This window comes from Pinus tabuliformis, chromosome Q, assembly GCF_031772625.1.
Source record: "Pinus tabuliformis cultivar Carrire ecotype Pingquan chromosome Q, CPIR1, whole genome shotgun sequence".
Classification (NCBI taxonomy): Eukaryota; Viridiplantae; Streptophyta; class Pinopsida; order Pinales; family Pinaceae; genus Pinus; species Pinus tabuliformis.
The window spans coordinates 691,432,940-691,455,964 of record NC_142296.1 but is presented as its reverse complement, the minus strand read 5'-3'; the positions used below and the strand labels follow the sequence as shown (position 1 = coordinate 691,455,964).

General features: G+C 37.3%; 1 protein-coding gene and 2 pseudogenes across 1 annotated transcript; 2 read left to right on the top strand and 1 right to left on the bottom strand.

The window, feature by feature from the left end:
- Positions 1-2,782, top strand: part of LOC149221421 (uncharacterized) — a 32,945-nt pseudogene extending 30,163 nt beyond the window's left edge.
- A 1,052-nt stretch (positions 2,783-3,834) lies between these two features.
- On the bottom strand, positions 3,835-7,391 carry LOC149221420 (uncharacterized). The gene is made up of 2 exons (XM_089385100.1): positions 5,716-7,391; positions 3,835-5,248 (listed from the first exon to the last, which is right to left on the bottom strand). Exons 1-2 carry the CDS (start codon positions 6,042-6,044, stop codon positions 5,242-5,244), a joined length of 336 nt encoding a protein of 111 aa, XP_089241226.1. The 5' UTR covers positions 6,045-7,391; the 3' UTR covers positions 3,835-5,241.
- A 141-nt stretch (positions 7,392-7,532) lies between these two features.
- Positions 7,533-8,592, top strand: LOC149221419 (uncharacterized; annotated as a pseudogene).
- The last annotated feature ends 14,433 nt before the right edge of the window (positions 8,593-23,025 follow it).

The window sequence follows — 23,025 nt, the reverse complement described above, 5'->3', positions numbered from 1 at the left end:
GTCATAGATTAGTTGATGGGTTATGTCTGAAATGATTAAGTAGCACAGATTGTGATTCAGGCATTTTTTTCCCATTTTTTCAAAAATTCAGCAGCTGCTGCAGAAAAGTAACTTAAAAGGCAGATTTTCTCATTTTCATTGCACAGTGACTTTTTGCTGAGCTTTTACCCAGTTAATGATTTCAAACCCTTGTTGTTTTTTTGCTGAGTCCAAGTAGTGCAACACTATAACAGATATATGAAACATACATAATTGCTTCTTCCTTAACAGTGTTCCTTTTCCCTAAGGCGTGGAACCATAGGAAGGTTTGGCTCCTATTAGGTGATAGGGTCCTAAATTGTGGGTGTTAGGGTTTCCAGACCTGCTGGGTTTGACCCACCCATGGGGGTGAAAGTCGGGTTGCCTGCTGAAACACATGGATTCAAATTGATGGTGAGTCAAACATGATGTCAACAAGTTTAACTTGCTATGAATAACTCGACCTATGAGTACTTAGTGGGTTGTTCATGGGTCAACAATTTTTGACCTGTGGACGTGTCAGAAAACTCACCAGCTTCTTTTATATATCTGAGAGAGTGAGTTTCTTTGCTTCATTTTCTTCTCTGTTTTTCCCTGATTTCTGCTCATCTCTCCTCAAGTTTTAGCTTACCTGATTTGAACTCACTTTTTTGCCTCTGCCAAGTTTTTTGTGCGCTGAGCCTGGTAACTGCAGTGTTTGGTCCCATCTAGGCATTTGTGTGATCTAGTGCACATCCTCCTTAGCACTTATCAATTACAATTCAGGTGACAGGAAGCATGAGAACCAACAATTTTAGGCTTAATTTTTTTTACATGATTTATTAGAAATTAGGAAGGTAGGATCAACGTGTTAACCAGCAGAGATAAGAGGCTTTTGAGTTCACTCCTCTTAGTTAATATAAGTTTTTGATGTGTCAGGTGTCGGGCCATCTCATTTGGCTGTGCCTCCGAGCTCTCTTTTTCTCAACATGATGTGATGCGAGATTTAGCCTTCTATCTGGCCAACCAGGATAGTACCATTCATTGTAAGAGGCTTTTTATGCCTAGCAAGGAGGATAATATTCCCACAAAATGGCTAACACTCAAAGATTAGGCATCTAAGGCTCAATTTGTTTTAATTCATACGGATCACTACTGAAACTTGTTTTCTTTAACTGCCTACACATTGAATCATTTTTTGATCAATCTACTTATGTTCCAAATTTATTAAGATGTTAGATAAACATTTTTTATCAGCATAGCATACTGACTTTTACATTTCTGGGAACTGTAGGTCCAATGGAAGAGCAAAATTGGTGTCAAATAAACTTTCCTAAGGTGGAAGTATTGACTTTGTTTTTCGCTACCACTCGTTACTGTCTTCCAACATTTTTACATACCATGTCAAAACTGAAGGTTGCTATAATATACAATTACAGTTCTAAGCGTTCAACACTTCATGGACTGCCGAGTTTCCCTGCGTTTCCTCAAATAAAGGCTGTACTACGTCGGAGGTTGATTGTGTCTCCTCTTTATGAGTATTGTAGATCCTGAGAGAGCTTGGAAAAGTTGTCTGTATGCCTATGTGAGGGTTTGGGGAATATGACTTTATTGGATAAGGGACATGACTTTCCAAAGTCTCCAAAATTTCAAGAAATTAACTTTGACCACTGCAGTGATTTGGAGGAACTGCCTGGAAACATATGCAATTTAACTTACCTCCAGAAGTTATCTGTCACTAATTGTCATCTTATCCAAAAGTTACCTGATGACTTTGGGAGGTTAAGGTCACTTAGTGTGCTGAGATTGTCTGCATATGCCCAAGTTTGCCAATGCTTCCTCCCATTTGTGCACTTCAACAACTCGAATTTATTGATATTTCATTATGCAGGTCTTCCCATGGATTGGATAAGGGACATGACTTTCCAAAGTCTCCAAAATTTCAAGAAATTAACTTTGACCACTGCAGTGATTTGGAGGAACTACCTGGAAACATCTGTAATTTAACTTACCTCCAGAAGTTATCTGTCACTAATTGTCATCTTATCCAAAAGTTACCTGATGACTTTGGGAGGTTAAGGTCACTTAGGGTGCTGAGATTGTCTGCATATGCCCAAGTTTTTCAATGCTTCCTCCTTCCATTTGTGCACTTCAGCAACTTGAATTTCTTGATATTTCATTATGCAGGTCTTTGAAGGACCTTCCCATGGAATTTGATCAGCTATCAAACTTAAAGATTTTGGATATGAGGGAGTGCTCTGGACTGAAGAAGCTGCCTAAAGCATTAGCCAAACTAAGATCTCTCAGATGTGTAATCTGTGATGAGAGCACTGAACGACAATGGCTGGCTATCAAGCCTCTACCATGCCTAATCTCATAGTTGAGGTCATCGAAGAACGTTTTAATTTGGATTGGCTTGATGATTGAAAAAGTTCATGATGCCTCATCTTGGCTGCTTCAACGCCTTTAATTCAGTAACTTATGCTGGTGAATTGCCTAAATTTGAACAGAACAGAGGATTGCTTCTAAGATTGTATTTGATGTACAGGGATTATGTTCTTAGAATTTAGGGTTGTTGTGGTAGCCGAGGATGTTCCATGTTTTCTCAACTAACTTGTTTGTACATTACTGTATATATTCATACATTTTGAGCGCTTGAAGTCTTTTGAGAATAAATTGGTAGTTACTAGTTTGAACTTCAATATTTTGGTGTCTTATAATTAACATACTAGTACTTAGTCTTAACAAATCAGTAACTTGTTGGCAAACTATGCTTTATTTGAAAAAGTTGATGATCTAATCTTATGAATGCAAAGGGCCATGGCCACTGTTAACTGTGATTGAATTTCTAATAATGCTACAGATTACTTATATAAAACATATTATTACATGCTAATGCAACTTTTACTAATACTGTCCATCATTGCAAATTGCATGTAAAACAGACCAAGTACATTACTAAGATTGTACATCTTTTTTTTCTGGTAATACAGACAAGGGCATTGCTAACACTGTACATTCTTTTCTAGTAATACAGGCGAAAAAATAGCTAATGCTCTATACAGACGAAGACATAGCTAATACTGTACATCCTTTTCTGGTAATACAAATGAAGGCATTGCTGACACTGTACATCCCACTGAAATTACTAATACTGGTTAGTTTGCAAATGCGAAGGCAACACAAGCATAATAAATAGTCCAAAAATACATTATTCCAGCATTCAAACATGCACACTAAACAACACTACTCAATATCCTAGGCTAAGATGGATTTATGCTGGCTTAGCTACTTGCACATAACAACCAACCAGTTCCCATAATACTAATTTACCAGTTCTCATAATACTAATTTTCTTGTCCTTTCTATTGATAAACTTACAGAAATGATGCTACTTTCAATAAAGAGCTTGAAAGACAACTTGTTATTGTTAGATTGCTTACAATGACCTGGAAAGAACCCTTAAGTAGTGAACTTACAGTAGTTTATTATCATAATTAGTGTCAATGCATCTTGGATACACATTTATAATGGCAGAATGTTCGGAGTGTCAACTGCATTCTGGTCCCATTCAAGTCTATGACCAACAAAACCCCATCGATCGCAGTTAGAATCTGGCATGCCCCGGATCCTTCACGTCTTCCATACTCCTGAACATTCTTGCCTCAGAGCAGATAATTGAGCATGTGTTTTTGCTCATGAAATAGTATTGTACAGTTAAATTAAATTTGCAGTTAATTGCAACAATAGCTTAGCAAGTGCAACGTTATAACTTATTGTTAAACCTTGCTCAAAGTCTAAAACAAAGCAGTAGAGTATTGGTAACTAAGAGCTCCATTGAACAAAACAGTTGACAGTTGGCTTCATAAAATTGAAATAAACATTAATTAGCTTAAAATGGCGCTAGCCTGGGGAAAATGGGAGCTGCAAGTAAAGCGTAGTGCATTTATTCAGCACACTGAACAATAGCAGCTTCAAACAAAATCCCTTAGTAGGTTATATATTTTTCAGATTGATTCAAAACAATCTTTGGCAATCTTCAACATATACATGTAGTTTTAGAAGCTAGAGATCCTAACCAAAAACTCGGACAGAGAATGGTACTACTGACAGACTAGGTCATCCAGATTCACACAGAACTACACAGCTCTGCACACCGGTTAAAACCCAATATACATACAAAGAAAGGCCCTGCAACTTGATCAATCATTAGCCAAAAGATGATTGCATTTCCGCAGCAATGTTACCAACTTCAATGCTCTATTCAGAAAAGCCAGAAATGCAGTTCAGCTGGCAACTTCATATGGCATGTGAATCCGAAGTAGAAATGTCAACTACTGTTACTATTCTGCTGCCAAACTGGAGATGACAGGGCCTTGCCGGCAATTAACTTTTAGAAAATTCCAAACTCGCTGAAACCTAGCAACAAAACTATGCTTTTCAGGAATTGTATAATAAAATGGTATTCCAGTCTCAACAACTGTCAGAAAATACTGCTCTCCCTGAAAACTGTCATAATGCTCTGAATTGTTAGTTTCCATATGATACAGGGGATTCTTGCAAGCATCCTGTAACTTTCACAGAAGTACCTGTTGAAAAGTTGAGGCAGTATCAGAATTAGAAATCCAAACCTATAAAAATGTTATTAACAAATCTATTTAACCATGCATTTTGATCCCCCAACAGGCACATGTTGCAAGATTCCATTTTGAGGCTTCCTTGACATGGGTTTTCCATCAGATTGATAATTACAGGCATCACCCCCTGATCCACTTTTGATAATGTCAGCAGGAGGAATGAAGAAATCCATTGAAAGGCCAGGCACATTGAAAACCACGTCGTCAATTGTCCATGTTTCTTCCATTCTTGTTCTGGTATGGCTCATTGAACACTCTCCAAATTTAAAAAGAGTGACAACTGATCGACCTGAATGAGCAATCATCACACCATCTACTGCTCTATAATTGTTGATAGTTGTTTCTATGGTGGTTTCCCACTAAACAACATCTATTCCAGTGGCTTGAATCCGTGTAAGATGGGAATCTTCCAAATATACAAGGAGGCCAGTTTTTTGACTGAAATATCCAAAAAGTACATGTCTGATAATTTCTGCAGGTCCATCACTCCTTTCGTGCAGAGTTGAAGGATCAGCAGCAAGCTTTAAAATGAAGCATTCTTCATCTCCAATTTTCTTTTCTCCCAAGCAACGAGCATTTGCAAACATGATTGTTGTTGTTCTAGGATCTAAACCCTGAGAATAGAAAGGTCAACAAGAATAAGAACGTGCATCATCACCAAAACAAGTTAATGTAAGCTGCATAGTTGCCATGCTCCTAAGCTCAGTCCCCTGAATTGTGATTTGCATTCGAAAAAAAATTGCCATTGCAAACATACATACATGCAGTTTTGTTCTAATATTTTTCAAGTTTAATAAAAACAACTAAATATTAACATTTGCTTTTGATACTCATAAAAAATTCAACATAGACTGATTAAATTCGAAAAACCCAACGTAAAAGAAAAATCTACATGGTTGATTAAATTAGACATTCAGTTTACCACTGCTTGAAATTAGATAAAATTAGAGTTTTTCATAAATAATTCACCTTATGCAGTGATTGATGTCCTAGGATCTAAACCACAGGGGAAAAGAAATTAACCAAGCATAAGAACATGCATCATTATAAACACATTAATATGAGATATTATTAGACTAACCACCAATAAATTGCTTTCGCAACAATCTCCATAAAACTAACTTTAGGAGGACCTTTGGCAGCATGTGAACCAAGCCAGTGTGTGTGCCGCCAGACAATCTTCCTGTTGCTTCCAGCATGCACTTTGCTCCCACCCAAAACTAACTCCACTGACCACGTATCAGGCATCATTTGCCACAATACAAAGCATCCAGTTTCGCTAGCCTTTAGTGAATAATTTCGACAAGCTTTCGTAGCCATTTCAGCTTCTGAGGATACCATTTTGACTCTACCCACTATGTATGAGCTCTTTATCGAATTCTGAAACTTGAGGCAGCCAGTGGCAGCCATGTAATGTTGCACAATGTACTGTGCTGAGGATGTTTCCTAACCAAATCAAGAAAAAAATATCAATAACCATGCATCCCTGTTTGTGACCATCACAGTTCTAAATAATTCATCCCTCTGCAAATTACTTAAAGGTTAAGAACAGTGTACCCAAATCTACTAACAGACAAAAAAAATTGCATGCAAACATATACCTTGCAACATTGAAAGGGCTTTTGCACTCTTACTCGGGTTTTTATGTACACCATTAATTCAGTAACTTATGCTGGTGAATTGCCTAAATTTGAATAGAACAGAGGATTGCTTCTAAGATTGTATTTTATGTACAAGTATTATGTTCTTAGAATTTAGGGTTGTTGTGGTAGCTGTTCCATGTTTTCTCAATTAACTTGTTTGTACATTACTGTATATATTCATACATTTTGAGCGCATGAAGTCTTTTGAGAATGAATTGGTAGTTACTGGTTTGAACTTCAATATTTTGGTGTCTTATAATAACAAACAAGTACTTAGTCTTAACAAATCAGTAACTTGTTGGTGAACTATGCTTTATTTGAAAAAGTTGATGATCTAATCTTATGAATGCAAAGGGTCCTGGCCACTGTTCTCTGTGATTGAATTTCTAATAATGCTACAGATTACTTATATAAAACATATTATTACATGCTACAGATCACTTATATAAAACATATTAATAGATCAGAGGTGATAAAATCCCTTAGAAAAAGCTGAAGTCCTCTCCATCAGATCTCTGTTAAATAAATCAATAACCAAATAAAGACTACTCTGTTGCCTTAGCCGTAACTGCTTCAAGTGGTCCAAGATCTGCAAATTCCATTTGGGTATGCTTTTTCTTCTCTAAGTTGTGTTAACCATGTAACTAAGTTTTCTTTTGAGGGGTATCTGTACTTAATTTATTGTGCTTGTGGCATCCTTTGATAGAGCATGAACTTTGCAGAAAATTTGAGGCAAAAACATATGAGAAAAATTAACTATACCAGCAATTTTAGGCTTAATTTTTTTTACATGATTTATTAGAAATTAGGAAGGTAGGATCAGCGTGTTAACCAGCAGAGATAAGAGGCTTTCGATTTCACTCCTCTTAGTTAATACAAGTTTTTGATGTGTCAGGTGTCGGGCCATCTCATTTGGCTATGCCTCCGAGCTCTCTTTTTCTCAACATGATGTGATGTGAGATTTAGCCTTCTATCTGGCCAACCAGGATAGTACCATTCATTGTAAGAGGCTTTTTATGCCTAGCAAGGAGGATAATATTCCCACAAAATGGCTAACACTCAAAGATCAGGCATCTAAGGTTCAATTTGTTTCAATTCATACAGGTCACTACTGAAACTTGTTTTCTTTAACTGCCTACACATTGAATCATTTTTTGATCAATCTACTTATGTTCCAAATTTATTAAGATGTTAGATAAAAAAAATTTATCAGCATAGCATACTGACTTTTACATTTCTGGGAACTGTAGGTCCAATGGAAGAGAAAAAGTGGTGTCAAATAAACTTTCCTGAGGTGGAAGAATTGACTTTGTTTTCCGCTGCTAGTCATTACCGTCTTCCAACATTTTTACATACCATGCCAAAACTGAAGGTTGCTATAATATACAATTACAGTTCTAAGCGTTCAACACTTCATGGACTGCTGAGCTTCCCTGCATTTCCTCAAATAATGTCTGTACTACTTGGGAGGTTGATTGTGTCTCCTCTTTATGAGTATTGTAGATCCTGAGAGAGCTTGGAAAAGTTGTCTGTATGCCTATGTGAGGGTTTCGGGAATATGACTTTATTGGATAAGGGATATAACTTTCCAAAGTCTCCAAAATTTCAAGAAATTAACTTTGACCACTGCAGTGATTTGGAGGAACTGCCTGGAAACATATGCAATTTAACTTACCTCCAGAAGTTATCTGTCACTAATTGTCATCTTATCCAAAAGTTACCCGATGACTTTGGGAGGTTAAGGTCACTTAGGGTGCTGAGATTGTTTGCATATGCCCAAGTTTGTCAATGCTTCCTCCTTCCATTTGTGCACTTCAGCAACTCGAATTTCTTGATATTTCATTATGCAGGTCTTTGAAGGACCTTCCCATGGAATTTGATCAGCTATCAAACTTAAAGATTCTGGATATGAGGGAGTGCTCTGGACTGAAGAAGCTGCCTAAAGCATTAGCCAAACTAAGATCTCTTAGATGTGTAATCTGTGATGAGAGCACTGAATGACAGTGGCTGGCTATCAAAGCCTCTACCATGCCTAATCTCATAGTTGAGGTCATCGAAGAACATTTTAATTTGGATTGGCTTGATGATTGAAAAAGTTCATGATGCCTCATCTTGGCTGCTTCAATGCCTTTAATTCAGTAACTTATGCTGGTGAATTGCCTAAATTTGAACAGAACAGAGGATTGCTTCTAAGATTGTATTTGATGTATAGGTATTATGTTCTTACAATTTAGGGTTGTGGTAGCCGAGGATGTTCCATGTTTTCTCAATTAACTTGTTTGTACATTACTGTATATATTCATACATTTTGAGCACATGAAGTCTTTTGAGAATAAATTGGTAGTTACTGGTTTGAACTTCAATATTTTGGTGTCTTATAATAACAAACAAGTACTTAGTCTTAACAAATCAGTAACTTGTTGCCGAACTATGCTTTATTTGAAAAAGCTGATGATCTAATCTTATGAATGCAAAGGGTCATGGCCACTGTTAACTGTGATTGAATTTCTAATAATGCTACAGATTACTTATATAAAACATATTATTACATGCTACAGATCACTTATATAAAACATATTAATAGATCAGAGGTGATAAAATCCCTTAGAAAAAGCTGAAGTCCTCTCCATCGGATCTCTGTTAAATAAATCAATAACCAAATAAAAGACTACTCTATTGCCTCAGTCATAACTGCTTCAAGTGGTCCAAGATCTGCAAATTCCATTTGGGTATGCTTTTTCTTCTCTAAGTTGTGTTAACCATGTAACTAAGTTTTCTTTTGAGGGTTCATGGTTCTATCAAACTCACAAACAACTCCATGTGGTTTCCATCGGATCTCTGTTAAAGAAATCAATAACCAAATAAAGACTACTCTATTGTTCCAGCCATAACTGCTTCAAGTGGTCCAAGATCTGCAAATTCCATTTAGCTATGCTTTTTCTTCTCTAAGTTGTATTAAGCATGTAACTAAGTTTGCTTTTGAGGGTTCATGGTTCTATCAAACTCAAGAACAACTCCGTGTGGGTTGCCTTGTGTCTGTTATTGGTGCCCCCCTTTTGTTGCGAGGAGCGCAGCAGGTGGGGTGGCAGCGCCCCTTTGGGGTATCGACCCCCTGTATGGGATCTAGGGTAGCGGCTCAGGAATTTTTTTTGGACCCCATATTAGGTGGGCGGACCTACCTATGGTTTAGTGCATCAGGGTTTACGATTTTAGTCATTGAGGTCTCAATGACCTGGGGAAAAGTGTGTGAATGGTGAAAGATCATTGAATTTCTGTCAATTTATTAGGGCAGAGTAATGCAGATTAAAATCGAAAAATCTCTGCTTTTCCTTTGTCTTCTTTAGTGTGTTAATATTTAGGCATTATAACAATTGTTGTAGTTTTCGGATCTAACCCTATATGACATCAATAAAATAATACACATTACATGATGTCTCAGTGTTTGATAATGTCCATGACATGATATAACATGAATAGAATATAATAATGTGTATTACATGATGGCTAATGTATCTTAGTTCAGCCTGCATTACCTTGTGACCAGGATTGTAATTCTCCATTCTAAAGGTATACAACAACTTTGTAGTTATAGAGTTGGATGGGGAAATAATGATTTTGTGCTTCCCTTGCAAACTTGAATCCCTTGCACTAGGCCTCTCAGACCCCACATTGTCAAGTAGAGGGTTGCAGGAGCTCACTTGTGCAAACAAACAAACCAACAATGCAAACACAAGTGAAGTTCACTCCAAAATTGCACTGAAATGACTTGTGATTAAGGGGAAATCTGAGGCAGGAAATCCACAAAATCCAAAAATTAGAAACAGTTTGAGGAGATAACAATTTCAATATATATAAAATAATAAACCAAATAGGATAGAACAAACCCTAACCCTTTGTGATCTCATTTGCATGTTTTTTAATCATAGAACAAACCCTAACCAATATAATTATGTTTTCTTTATCAAGGTAGAACAATATTTCTATTAACGGAACATAACATAGTAAATGATAAATCTTAAATACTAAAATAATAACAACATATTATATTGAAAATAGATAACTTAACCACCACATATTAAGCTTCTTCCATAAAAGAGTTAAAGTTCTTGAAATAAGTCATATCTAATCCATATAAATATGGACGTTAATAGGGCTATATCGCAAATTTAACAACATCCAATGTCCATGGTCACTACATATTGTGTACAGAATCCTCCTGCACCATTACTTAGCATATGCTTTCTCTATATCAACATTTAGACAAAAACACAACACGTATTTGCCATATACTATAAAGTTGAACAGGCTGCAGAACAAAATGCAGATCCTCCAGTGCTGCAGCTTGTTTTATTTATATCAACCTTCCTCTGCATACATCGATCATGGAAACTCATATCGGTAATGTTAAGGTCAAAAAACAAGATCCTCAGAGGATATGCAACTTTTACTAATATTGTCCATCATTGCAAATTGCATGTAAAACAGACCAAGTACATTACTAAGATTGTACATCTTTTTTTCTGGTAATACAGACAAGGGCATTGCTAACACTGTACATTCTTTTCTGGTAATACAGGCAAAAGCATAGCTAATGCTCTATACAGACGAAGAAATAGCTAATACTGTACATCCTTTTCTAGTAATACAGATGAAGGCATTGTTGACACTGTACATCCCACCGAAATTACTAATACTGGTTAGTTTGCAAATGCGAAGGCAACACAAGCACAATAAATAGTCCAAAAATACATTATTCCAACATTCAAACATACACACTAAACAACACTACTCAATATCCTGGGCTAAGATGGATTTATGCTGGCTTAGCTACTTGCACATAACAACCAACCAGTTCTCATAATACTAATTTTCTTGTCCTTTCTATTGATAAACTTATAGAAATGATGCTACTTTCAATAAAGAGCTTGAAAGACAACATCAAGTAAATTGTCTCTCTCACTCGTGTGAAATCATAGGTCTTTGTAAGATTTCCCATACTAACAGAATTGCTTTTTTCAATATCCTGCTTTTGTCTTCAAGGTGGCTCTTTATCCAACTCTACAAAAATGAAAGTTGGGTCTCCTCATCTACCATAGCAAGCCTTTAAAAGTTAAAATCATAGTTCAATATATTAGTGAAAACTCAAACATTATGACCAAGCAATGAACAAAAATGAAAGTTGGGTCTCCTCATCTACCACAACAAGCCTTTAAAAGTTAAAATCATAGTTCAATATATTAGTGAAAACTCAAACATTATGACCGAGCAATGCACACTTGTTACTATAATAATGAACTTCATGCCTATAAGATTACATGAATGAATGCAACAGTTGTTGTGACTCAATATATTAGTGAAAACTCAAACAATATGGCCAAGCAATGAACACTTCTTACTATAATAATGAACTGCATGCCTATAAGATTACATGAATGAATGCAACAACTATTGTGAATCAATCAATTTCTGTAAAAACCCATCTCGCATATAGATTGAAGTCTAGAGAATAGATCTAAGTTTGTAAGAACCTATCAATATCAAGCTTTTAATCACTCCTGTACAATATAAACATGGGAAGAAAAGATAGAGACTTACCATATGACAAGATAGAAATGAACTGTTGCAAAATAAAGTCAAATAAAGTCCTCTGATTTGGTTATTGGTGATGAAACTTGTATTGATCTCTCTTTTGTATTCTCCATAAAAACCTTCCAAACCAGCCTTGAGAAGATGGTTTCCATCATCCATGTTTCTCATGACACCACACATGGAAGAGATCTAACATTTTCTAAAAAAAAGTCTTCCATACACTACTTGAAGAATTCAAGGGCCATTCTATTTTCCACCTATTTTTCTATACGAAAATCACTTTGCACTTGAAAAAGGAAATTCCATCAATGAATATTTAATACATTCACCACCAACCCTAAACAACATAGGAGACAATACATTTCAATATTCCTCCACACTCTATGCCTTACAGCGTTTCCTTTGCAACATTAGGTGCAAATGCTAGTTTAACACATATTCAACAGAGATTATCATGATCATGTACTATTGCAGAATACATATACAATACATAAGCTCCTCTATGTTGATCATCAATATAGCAACATCAATAACAATAAAACATCAAGATCATTCACACATTAACACGGTATGTAACCCGGGGAAAGCATCTCGCTAAAAACCCCACACTATCTGTATATTAATGATTGAGAACATGTAACATTACAAAGTACAATGCTTATCACAAGCAATCAAGTACCAACTCCATCTGTTACACATAATACAGCTTAGATCTGATCTCCTAATCTATTCCACTGCTTGCCTGCCTCTCCAGCTCAATACCTGCTCAAGAACTGATGAGAATGGTTTACCAAACTTGTATTTCACTTGCAAATAATCACTCACACTGTGTTGGACGTGAGAAAAGGCTACAATTCTTGATATTGGCCAATTCATTGGCATACGCAATCCCTCTGATTGTGCAAATCGTCATGCACAACTATAGTCACAACTGATAGCAATCTGATCCTCTAACACCTGTCCCTGCTGAACTAAACATGCACTAACATGAAACTGAGTTAACTAATGTATTCTATAGTTGCATTATGAGTTAATAACTTGTGAATTAATTAATAACTAATTCACCCAACTCATATCTAGTCTATTTGCCAGTTAAACTAAATACAACCAGTTTAACAAAGCTAAACTGAACACAACTCCATCAACTGCACCTCCAGTCCACTAAACTCAACTCACTTGAGTTCTAACTGAAGTCTTGCATGCAAATATTAGTCATCCCATAGGTAACCACGTATTTCCTTCTGGGATCTGCATGTACCACATCCGTAGCTCATCCTGAAGTGCTCCAAGAGAATAAGACCAAGTTTATAGTCCAAATATTATTATGAGACAATAATATTTGACTTTTCTATTTTTGACAGCCAGTCTAAAAATAGACTTTGATCACTCACAATATGATCACTCACACTGTGGTCACCCACACTGTGATCACTCATACTGTGGTCACCCACACCGTGATCATCCCTTCTGGGATCAAAAAATAGAACTTGCGCCATAATTTGCCTGCGGGCCCACTTAGTGAAGGCGACTCTTTTCACTAAGCTCCATCATCTTGTTGCAATCTCAACACAATGAATGGCTTTGCCTTTTTCCATAACTTGCACCAGGAATGCAAGTTGATGGAAAAGGTGATGTGTACTTCTCTCCATGTCAAACATCACTAAATTGGAATCATGAGGTTTGATTCGACCTATGGTCTAAAGTAAAGCTTTTTGTTGTGCTGGGAAACTTTGTAATACTTCAAGCACCAAAATAGGACATAACACCTACACTAGATCCTCTAAAATGAACAGATGGATTATATGTCATACATCAAAGTGTCCCTTTTCAGGGATGAATCATGGGATCAACAATAGGACTCTCGATATGCATCTCATTAAGCAGTGGTGGAAAAGAAATCGAGGCAATGTCCAAAGCATTTGGGACAAGATTCCCATATTTCTAGGCTCATGTTTGAAAATAAATTGTTTCAAATGTGTAAATAGTTAATGGTCCTTCTCTAGGGGGAGGAGGATGTGAATCACGATTTCCCCCTTGTGGAGGTGATGGTGGGCTCGATAGAAGATGTTTTTTCTACTACTATTGAGTAGGAAAACAGTTATTAATGACCGCAAAAGTCCATCCAGAGTTATTTTGCATAAGGAAGTATTTTCACCCTTGAACATGAGGACATTTATAGGTTAAATAGTCCTTAGTGCATATCTTGCAAGGAAACTTGAAATTTTTTTCTTTCCCTTTCTCAGATTTAGCCTTAGCAAACGCTTTCTGATTCAGGTTATTCTTGGTCATCTACTACTCTTTAGAAGGAGTGGTATTTTTCTTATTCTTCTTATTCTTATCACTATTTTTTTGTGTAGGCTGCACAAAGTTGATCGCAACATTTGGAGGAATAGTAGATTGGGTAGTGAGAACAGGATCAACAATAATAGACAACTAATCAACTTACCCACCTAATTGTTTTATAGAAGATCTAGTAGTAGTGTCAATGAGACCATCGGCATGAGAACTAGGCTATTGAGTAGTGGGAGTATTGGAGGTTCTAGGGGAATTAGGGACCAAATAATAAAGCATTCAATATTGCAAATAAATCATATCTAAATCTTGGGAAAAATGGATAGATTGATATTGAGTAACCATGTCATACACAGAAATGTCCTTGATGTTGGTAGGTAGAAGATACTTGCAAAACCAATCTACTAAGAGGTAATAAAAAATGGGATAGTTTACTATCCTCTGCCAATAGTGTCATCATTGATATGATCAAAGATGTGGGTGGAGGTGTCTTTGTGCATCGTAGTCAAATGTTTTGTTTTCTTTTCACAGTGGATAAGTCACTAGAAGTGCTTTAAGAATTCCATGGATAGGGTATTAAAATTTTCACAGAAGCTCATGGTAACTTGATGTACCACTTAGTTGCATTTCCATTCAAGGTGCAAGGGAAGAGTTTGAGCCAGATACTATCTTCAATCATTGAGTTTGATACACACCAAAGGTGGTAAGTTGTGATGTGTGTTGTTGGGTCATCTTCCCTCAAACTTCAGAATGTCAAAAATAATTTTATGCAAGGTCAGATGCCAAAGCAAGTTAAGGTTGACGGGGTAATTCATCAACTTATACAGATCTGGGATATCAAGAGTGGCCAAGAATAACAAAGGCATAGGTGCCCCCAAATCAAGCTAGGGCGGACCAGGATGACTTGAGGGACCAAACAGTCCACCCATCAATTGGTTTCTAATAGGCTATGCAGGTTGTGAAGGATAGTAGTTTCCTTGCAGTGGAGGTGACATCATATAAAGTGGAGGGCCATAAGGCACACTCCAAGTTTGAGTGTCACTACCAGAAAATTGGTTGCCCCTAGGATAGAATTTACTCCCTCGATTCAATGATTATTGAGTAAGGAGGCCATAAGAAGATGCAACAGGACCAAGATGAGGGATATCATTGGCCACATAAGGCACATTGGGTGTAGGATCACCATTGGAAATATAATCACTTGCAAGAAAAATATTAGATATCAATTTGGGATTCAACTGCGTTAAGTAAGTCATTCACGTATGACCATTTCCATGAGAGGTAGTCGTAAGTGACTAATTTCTCATGATTTTTGAATAGTTCACTTAGCACTCATTGCATCGGGTGATGCTCACAGGGGTGAAGAAGTGGGATTGAAACCAGTGAAATGAATCACATAGCGTCAATCATCACTTCCGGGGCTTGCACCCGGTAACCAGGACTTCCCGGGATGTCACCCATCCCAGATCTCCTCTGGCAAAAGCACGCTTAACTGTGGAGTTTTCCCCACAATCAAGCCCACTTAGCTTGCTACCCCATTTGCAAAACCTTAGCAAGTATTGTGCCTCATGAACCATTCAAGTAGAGATCCCTTCACTCTTTTTGAATTTAAGTATTAGGGGGTTTACGCAGTGCATTATATTAGATATCATTTTGGGATTCAACTGCGTTAAGTAAGTCATTCACGTATGACCATTTCCATGAGAGGTAGTCGTAAGTGACTAATTTTTCATGATTTTTGAATAGTTCACTTAGCACTCATTGCATCGGGTGATGCTCACAGGGGTGAAGAAGTGGGATTGAAACCAGTGAAATGAATCACATAGCGTCAATCATCACTTCCGGGGCTTGCACCCGGTAACCAGGACTTCCCGGGAGGTCACCCATCCCAGATCTCCTCTGGCTCAAGCGCGCTTAACTGTGGAGTTTTCCCCACAATCAAGCCCACTTAGCTTGCTACCCCATTTGCAAAACCTTAGCAAGTATTGTGCCTCATGAACCATTCAAGTAGAGATCCCTTCACTCTTTTTGAATTTAAGTATTAGGGGGTTTATGCAGTGCATTATATTAGATATCATTTTGGGATTCAATTGCGTTAAGTAAGTCATTCACGTATGACCATTTCCATGAGAGGTAGTCGTAAGTGACTAATTTCTCATGATTTTTGAATAGTTCACTTAGCACTCATTGCATCGGGTGATGCTCACAGGGGTGAAGAAGTGGGATTGAAACCAGTGAAATGAATCACATAGTGTCAATCATCACTTCTGGGGCTTGCACCCGGTAACCAGGACTTCCCGGGAGGTCACCCATCCCAGATCTCCTCTAGCTCAAGCGCGCTTAACTGTGGAGTTTTCCCCACAATCAAGCCCACTTAGCTTGCTACCCCATTTGCAAAACCTTAGCAAGTATTGTGCCTCATGAACCATTCAAGTAGAGATCCCTTCACTCTTTTTGAATTTAAGTATTTGGGGGTTTACGCAGTGCATTATATTAGATATCATTTTAGATATCAACAAAGGACCAAACTATACCATAGAGGTTATAAGGGATAACATGCCCCTAACGGGTATGTGTATGAAGGAAAAATTGGCCCCAGTCACAATTGTCTGGGGGTTAGAACTTAGAAAAGAGTTCCAACCAAATGGGTTGTTGAAGGTAGTCGAACTAACAAAACCCATGGGGGTGATAGTCGAAGGTCAAGGAACTGACACAAAATGGGTTTGAATTCCATAACATGTGTAGTTTAGATGAATGGACTAGGCATATCCTAAGTAGTAGGATAATCAATCAGCTGTGTTGAACTAGTTGTAGGCAGGGTAAGTGGCAGTGGAGAAAAGTTGTCCACAAAATACAAGGACCCACTAGTAGTCGTCAGGACATTGGAAGTGGAAAATGACAAAGTCATAACAAGAAAATTAGGCATGGACATGTAAAAAGGTAAACTACTCATTTTTAAAGACTTTTGGTTGTGAATCCTATAACATATCTTGAGGCAAAATCAAAGAAATGTACCTTTATTGGATATGGTATTAATAATTTTGGTTATCACTTTTATGATTATGAAAATCAAAAAATAATTAGGAGAAACGATCTCATATTCAATGAAAAGGTGTTATATAAGGATCAGATGGAGGAAAAGAAATAGGAAAAATAAAACAAAGAATATGTATTTCTTGATGAGATCATGGAAATAGTAAATGTGCCATAAAATCATAATGATTAGCAACCACAATAAAAACTACAACAAATACAACAACAATAGGTACCTCAAACACCGAAAAGTGGTGTTAGAATATCTACCAGGATAAGTAGACCCCTTGAATGATAATATCCTTCATTATATTATGTATTGTTGAATGATTCTCGTGAACCAAAAAGATATGAAGAAGCAATACAGATAGAAACTAGGAAGAAGTGAGAGAAAGCGATGGAAGAAGAGATGGACTTCTTGATGCATAACCAAGCTTGGGACTTAGTCAAGTTACCTATAGGTAAAATAACATTATATAATAAATGGGTTTATAGGCTAAAGGAAGAATATGGAGGAAAACAAAGGTATAAGGCTAGACTTATGGTGAAGGGGTTTTCACAAAACAAGGTATACACTTTGATGAAATTATTTCTCCTGTTTTTAAAATGACTTCAATTAGAACTATTTTAAGTCTAGTGACAACAAAACATTTACATCTTGAGCAGTTAGATTTAAAGATGACCTTTCTCCATGGGGATTTAGAGGAAGAAATATATATGAATCAACCACAAGGATATGAGGTCAAAGGAAGGGATAAATTAGTGTTCAAAATGAAGAAGAGCTTTTATGGCTTAAAACCGGCTCCAAGGTAGTTGTATCTAAAATTTGACAGGTTTATGTCTGAACAAGGTTATACTAGATGTCACTCTGACCATTGTGTTTATCTTAAAAAGAAAAATGATGACAGATATATTATATTTCTATTGTATGTAGATGACATGTTTGTTGCAGGGTATAACATGTAGGAAATAAATGTGCTCCAAAGAAAATTGGAAAATTCATTTGCAATGACGGAGTTGGGTGTTGTAAAACAAATCCTTGGCATGTGAATAACTCGAGATAGTAAAAATCACAAATTAACATTGTCTCATAGTGAGTACATAGAAAAGGTGTAGGAAAGATTTAATATGCATAATGAAAAACTAGTTAGTACACATTTGGCTAGCCATTTCAAACTAAGTAAGGAGATGTGTTCCAAGACCCGAGAAGACATGCATTATATGTGTAAAGTTCCATATGCATCACGAGTTGGAAACTTAATGTATGAAATTATCAACAAAAGACCTGATATTGCACATGAAGTGGGAGTTGTAAGAAGGTATATGAAAAATTGAGGAAAAGAGCATTAGATGGCAATGAAGTGGATTCTCATGTATTTGAGAGGTACCACAAATCAAGAACTATGCTTTGGTGGTTCAAAAATTTCTCTATAGGGATATGTTGATGAAGGTATCTCTTGTGATAGAGATAATAGGAGGAGCACCACAGGGTATGTGTTTATTGTAGGTTGAACAACCGTCAGTTAGTTTTCAATGTTGCAAAACATTGTTTCACTTTCGACAACAGAAGAAGAGCATGTTGCTTCTACAGAGATGTTGATGGTGTTGGACCCGCCAACATTCAAGGGATCTCCCTGGTATGATGTCCCAAATAGACCTCACACTGTTTGTTGTAGGAGTGCCATCTGGTATGATGGCCCAGTTTCCATTGTCCTAAAGGTTTTCATTAGCTATAACTTGTTAGCACATGAGAGTGGTCTTCTTTGTCTTTGAAAAGCGAGGTTCCCATGCCTGGTGAGTGCTTAGTTTCATTTGTATCAAGATTATTTCACTATAGAGGGAGAGGTTTGAAGTGAGTCTCAAGTCGAAAGGGAGTAGTCCCAACTCTGTCAGTGACACACAACACAACAGGACATGCGCAGCTTCCAGAGGAGTAGTCCACATGGATGCACCAGTCACAAACACACAGTGAATGGATAGTGCATACAACACCTAGAGGAGTATTCCACATAAGTGTGACGGTCGTTATAACAAGTTTATGAGAATGGTTATGTCAAGTGTTCAGTGAGATAGCCTAGACAGGCAGGACAACGTTAAAAACTTATACAACACATTTTCATAATCATATGTATTAGAACAACCGAAATAGTTCAACTATTTTAACACAAATTAAATAAACATGCATTACAAGTGTCCAATGAATATTCTTACAAACAAATACAATACATGTGTGAAAACGTGTTGGCCTATTATCAGGCTTTTGAATGAAGTGAAAGTTCCAAGACACAACCCCTCTCACTCTACCGTTGAATAATGTTTTTCAGCCTTTGATAACTTGCTACTTGCGAAGGCTATAGGATGGTCTAGTTTGCCTTCACCTTCCTGTGTTAGTACTGCACCCAACACAATGCAAGAAGCATCCACATGTACATGAAACTTCTTCCAATCAGGAAATATCAATGCCACAAATATACAAAAAAGTGACACTTGGAGGAAATTTTCTAAAACGATCTTTGCATGTAACTTAAAGATGCCAAAAATAGATCACTAAAATCTAGGGATGCTTTTTTCATGTTTCCTTTTGTTATTTCAAGAAAAACAAGCCCATGCATGCAAGTCAAGTTTTCTCGATCCCATAGGGAACCAGTCAACCTAAAGGCACATGCAACAACCTGCTTGACTGAGAGGACTTTTGTGCAATTTCTCGGAGGAAGTTAGGCTGGTTATCTAGTGGGATTACACAATTTCAGGGAGGAGCAGTTGACTGATGCCCAAAATTGTGCAATTTCAAGGCTTAGTTTCACTGTTGGGCTATATTGCACAATTTTCCAAAGGAAGGTTGTTTGACAGGATTCCGCAATATCTGGGCCCAGCAGGCTACCAATCAGACTTGTGCAATTTCTGGAGGGAAGCCTGGTTTCCCTCTAGAATTGTACAATTTTTTGAGGGAGCTTCTCAACCAGTAGATGTACCAAGTCCGAAGAGGCAACCTATGATGGGAGTGAAGCAAAGAATCATGCACATACTGGCAAGCTGTTGAAAAACCAATGAAGCTTTTGTACTTGACAGTGTGAGACATGCTGCTAGGATGGTCGGTAGGGAGGCTAAAAAACAAAGCTAAGGAAAAATTTTGGAGGGTGGTTGTAGCCTCTACAACACTTGGTGACACACTAGTAGAACTCTAGTTCTTTGAATGGAACTTGTTCATGAAAATCAATTCTAACACCTCTAGAAGTATTGTTTAGTTCTCTGTTCATCTTGGTTTCCACACTTTCTTGGTCGTAAGATGTAGCATTTTCCAAGCTCTTGGTCAGTCGACATACATTCCAAGGAAAGTCAACATATTTGTTTCAATTGGGGATGAGGGGTATATGGGTGCGCAAGTAGTATGGTCCTCAGTGTTTTAGTTTCATCTCTGGTGTTGCTTGACAGTGAGCAAGCTTGGACAATACCCGCATTGATTCATGCATGGACACAAGAATTTCTCCACTGCCAGCGAGCTTGGTCAGTGCCCTAATGGAGTTACTTGCATCACCTCTCTGTGTAGGAAGCCTTTCTCTTCTTTCACCTTATTAATTTTTCATTTTTTCAGAAAATTTTCACTTTTTAAATTTTTTCATTTTTCATTTTCTGTAACTGTGCATATCACTTATTCATTCCAGAGGCGGAAGAGGGATCCCAATTTATTGAGAGCATAAGAGGTTGTTCCTTCAAAGAAGTATTTTATATATATCTTTGATGTTTTTGTTAAGGTTTTCCCCCTCAACTTACTCTACTTGACTGAGCAGCCAAGGATTAACCCAAAAACAACCGACTAGAGTAGCTGACACTAGTTAGTGCACAAGCGTTGTGTTTTCACCAAGGTTCACTTTGAACAGTATGCATTTTCCATCAACGTATCATGTACTGAAGACAACAAGTTCTTCATACAGAGACAGGACGATGGATAACCAAGTATTGATAATTGCAAAAGTCCTCTTCCACTTTACCCAGCTTGTTTCAAGAGTCACACAGAGTTTCATGTGAAACTAACCTACGAACCTAAACAAGAAGAAAAACAACAAAGAAAACCAAAAACAGAAGTAAATGTGTAAGAAAAGTGAGTAAGAAAACAAGCAAGAAAACAAACAAATATGCGAAGTAAGAAGCAAACATTCCTGCAAGAAAACAAACCAAAAGCAAACATTACTCCTAATCCTAAGTTAATGGTGCATGGGTATGTTCACATGGAGTGATACTTCCAATGCAGCCACCAGCACATTGGTCAACCCATGTTGGTGTAAGGCATTGTTCGTGAACAACGTAGTTGTGCGAATCAACAAACATGAAATATATAACAATGAATACAAACACACTCTGATTTTAAATGTGTCCACAGAACATACATGAGTGCAAGTGCATGACATGCAATTAGTGGAATTTCCATAGTTTTGTGTGGCACTGAGTGCAGTTGTTAAGCATATTCATACTCTTGACTTTGACATGCAAGAAAATGAAAGAAACAAAGACAACTTGCATCATGCACATGTGCTTTCTATGTAAGATTCCTCCAATGCATGAGCGATGGGAACGTGTGGTTCTACTGGAGGAAGAATAATCTATGTGTGAGATTGATCTTCAATGCATATAGATGAGTGATGAGGAGCCTCAAGTGTTTCAACAATTTCCTGATCGGAAGTGAAACCAACCTTAGGACAGCGAGGGCCTGACATAATCATCAGCTTAGGCTAAAGTGCCTCAAGAGTCTATGGGGTTTCCACTTCGTCAATAGATATATCATGTTAAACAGGTGGCTTGGAAAAATCAACTATGATATAATCATCATCGTGATTGAATACAGGGGTAAATATATCACAACAATGATGATTAGCAAAAATCAATGATTTCATCGGCATCCTTATGATCTGATGAATCAAAGAGAGGGGTAGATGAGAAGCAAAAAAATTCACCCTCTGTGTTTCTAGAAAAAGAAGATGAAAATTCAAGTGGATTTTCAATGAATAATTTGTCCTCTCCATTGTCGGATGATGGACTGACATCCGGTGTGTTCTGCGAATTATCAACAATGGGTGAATCCATAAAAGGGGACACACATGCAAAATCAGGGATGGAAGAATCGACAAAGATATCAAGAAAGAATGGAAGAGGCACAGACAGAAGGGATTCATCCTTCAAGAAGGATTGATGCTCAAGCTCCTAGTCATACTCCTCATGAATGATAGTTCAGGTTGGTTTTGCAACACCAACTTCGTCAATAGCTTGATTCTCATTCACAACAAGTGTAGAGTCTGGAATGGAAGAACACAAGACAACATCATTCAGAGGATCATTAGAGTACAAAGACAGAGGTTGAGGTACGAAACACATGTCACAACCCATGGGATTCGCAACCAAATCTGCTCGAAAATTGAGTGAAGTTATGTTGGGAGGATGTGATAGTTGAACGGATGTGTGTCCCTATTCTCCCACATCACTCTGCGGTGGTGGAGTTGTTTGATGAGGGGACGACAGACATTCACTTGTGACAGTGGCTGTGTCCATCTGTGATTGTGTAGCTCCATCACCGAAGTATGCTGAGCAAGGCTTGGGCTTGAACTTTCTTTTAGGATTAATATATTTGGTAAGACAATACTCAAATCTGTCCATGAGATACAGGAATTTCATCTAACTTTTCCGAGCTTGAAAATGAAACACACAGAAGAGGTCCAAAAATTCCATAGGCGATTCATGTGGGACCTTCCATTGTTGTAACAATTTTTTGTCAAGAGGTTTTGTATCAAAATGATGGAAAATAGATTTAATGAGATCACATAACTACTCGAGTGAGTGCACGC

Coding starts and splice junctions, on each gene's coding strand:
- LOC149221420 (XM_089385100.1), bottom strand. CDS start 6,044: ATGGCTGCCACTGGCTGCCTCAAGTTTCAGAATTCGATAAAGAGCTCA.